This window comes from Montipora capricornis, chromosome 14 (assembly GCF_036669925.1).
Source record: "Montipora capricornis isolate CH-2021 chromosome 14, ASM3666992v2, whole genome shotgun sequence".
NCBI lineage: Eukaryota > Metazoa > Cnidaria > Anthozoa > Scleractinia > Acroporidae > Montipora > Montipora capricornis.
In genome coordinates this window covers 1,712,501-1,715,000 of record NC_090896.1, presented here as the reverse complement: position 1 = coordinate 1,715,000, position 2,500 = coordinate 1,712,501, and the positions used below count along the sequence as shown (strand labels likewise).

The 2,500-nt window shown below is 42.1% G+C and overlaps 1 protein-coding gene across 2 annotated transcripts in view; it reads left to right on the top strand.

The window, feature by feature from the left end:
* LOC138032419 (glutamate receptor 2-like) overlaps positions 1-2,500 on the top strand; it is a 35,099-nt gene that overhangs the window by 20,326 nt on the left and 12,273 nt on the right. For both annotated transcript variants that reach the window (XM_068880085.1, XM_068880084.1), the window contains exon 13: positions 1,078-1,438. In XM_068880085.1, the coding sequence (XP_068736186.1) occupies positions 1,078-1,438 (361 nt within the window). The remainder of the gene's footprint in view (positions 1-1,077; positions 1,439-2,500) is intronic.

Here is a 2,500-nt window from a genome sequence, read left to right as displayed (position 1 = left end):
TTGTCGGGCACTCTCACGGTGAATCAGTCAGTCGGTGTAGTATAGCACGCCAGCGATATCACTATATACCCGGGAACGTTTGTATGCACGAGAGAGCAAGAAAAGCGAGGAATTGTGTACTTGTGTGACAGGTGAAAGTTGTTTGTTGTAAATCCTTTGTGGCGTACCTTAATTTTGAAATACATCGTTACAATCGGTCAGTCGTTGTGTCAGCCAGTCGATTAAGCATTAAACAAGATAGAGACGTTAGCCAGTCAGCAAGTCAGGCATTGTTCTGAACTTTCAGACAGTTTGCCAGTGAACAGAACATAAACATTCTCTGTTTTGTCAGTCTGTTAGTTAAACAACAATTCCGTCAATAAATCAGTAAAGATAGTCTGTCAGTCAATCAATCAATAAATCAACCTATTAGCCTTTCCTTATCTCAGAGGCATTCTGTAAACCAATCATCAGTCGATGTATAATCGAGCCTGTTAGTCCAAAACGTCCACCAATTTGTCCATAAACCAACCTCTTCATACATACATACATACATACATACATACATACATACATACATACGTACGTACGGACGGACGGACGTACGGACGTACGTACGTACATGCATACATACATACATGATTGATCACTCCCCACAGGGGCTTTTCCGGGCCATTGAAACACAATTACGGCAGAACAGAACATTCAACAACAACTGTTAAGAATCCCAAGCGGGTGGAGTCAAACTAGTTGGCTATTTACTGAGAAGTTGAACCAGGGACTAGTTGGAACAAATTCAATTCAGTGGTCAGAACGTGTCTTGAACCCGGGATTCCTGGATCTCAAGGCAAGCGCCTTAACCATTGGGCCGCACTGCTCCCTTCATACAATCGGTTATTTGTATTGTCCATACATGTGAACTGTGTACTCTTTGGTAACTTCGTAATCAAAACTCCAAACCTGCAAGCCTGAATACTTCAGTTTCGATTAAAAACCCCCGTGCAGAATTTTGGTGCAAACTGAAATGCTCCTGCGCAAATGTTAATGTCTCATAAGCTTCTCTTTTCCTTCAATTCACTGACTCTTTTCGATTCTCAGAACGCTGACGTAGCGGTAGCGCCGTTGACTGTCACAGAAGTTCGTGAAAAGGCCGTGGACTTCATGATTCCATTTATGTATTTTACTGAGGATGTTCTAATCAGGAAACAGACATCAAAAAAAGAAATTGATTATCTGCAGTTCATGAACCCGTTTGAACTCGAAGTATGGGTCTGTACCCTGGCCACCATTGTCATCATCTCGATCTCTGTGTTTATAATCAACTATTATAGTCCGTATGGTTACAAGCAAGGCGACGGCAAAGGTACTTCGGAAGAGTTCAATTATTTCAATAGTCTGTGGTTCTCAGTTGCTTGTATGCTACAACAAGGAGGTGATAACACCCCAAGAAGCTTATCAGGTGAGACTGTAGTCAATCGGTGTTTTAGAATGAAGAAGTAGAAGTAGATGAACTTGTTGATTTCTCAAAACTCAACAAAAACCTGTTTCACATTCGTGCTTGGGTTGAGAAGATGGGTGAGATCAAATTTGGACAGATAGCTGCTTCCAGAGGCGCCCTGACAGGCTGAGGTCGATCTCACCCCAGGGAGAGAATTGTAGACCACCATGAGACTGTATGTGGGGTTGCGGTGTATAAACCATTACCATTACCACAAAAAAGGACACCAGGGGCCCGTTTCTCGAAAGTCCCAAAAACTTTTCGGGCCCGAAAAGCCATTTGTGGAACTGTCAACCACTTGTTTTGGAAAGCCGATCTTTTTAACATGTTTTCAAGCTTATAACTAAAAGAAAAGGGTCGGTTAAGTTTGACGACTTAAATCAAATCCTCTCCGTTCTTGAGATAAAGAAGAAATTGTGACACCCGACAATAACCCGTAAAGTTTCGGGACTTTCGAGAAACGGGCCCCAGGGACCTTAGGCACGCCCGGTGACCTTAACCAGAAATAAAGCGAAAACCATCAGCCTGATGGCAGTAAAAAAACGACAGCTTTATTCCCCCCCCCCCCCCTCCCCCTCCCTCCGCTCACCAGAAATGCGTTTGACGCCATTGTTCTATTCTAAATCATTGTCGTCGTCGTCGAACTCCATTGTGTTGATCATTATCGTCAATCAATGAACATTGCTGCGTATAGTCCGGCCACAATTCACAAGGATGAATTCATTTTCATTTCAAAGACCTGAAACCAAAAAATCAATTTTATATTTCCTTGGATTTCAAAACTACGTTACCAAAACAGTAAGTGACCTACTTTCTAAGGGCGCGTTCGATTGACCCTATTCCGGAATAAGAATACGTGGAGTGATGATTAAAACGGTATGTTTGGCGCGTTTCGAAGCAGCAAGGATAATAAAAACATGTTTAAAATAGCGTTGTAGCGGATGTTTGACAATTTTGATGTGAATTTCCGTAAAAATGAAGGATTTCTAACTTATATTCCATGTATTCTTATTCCGGAATACG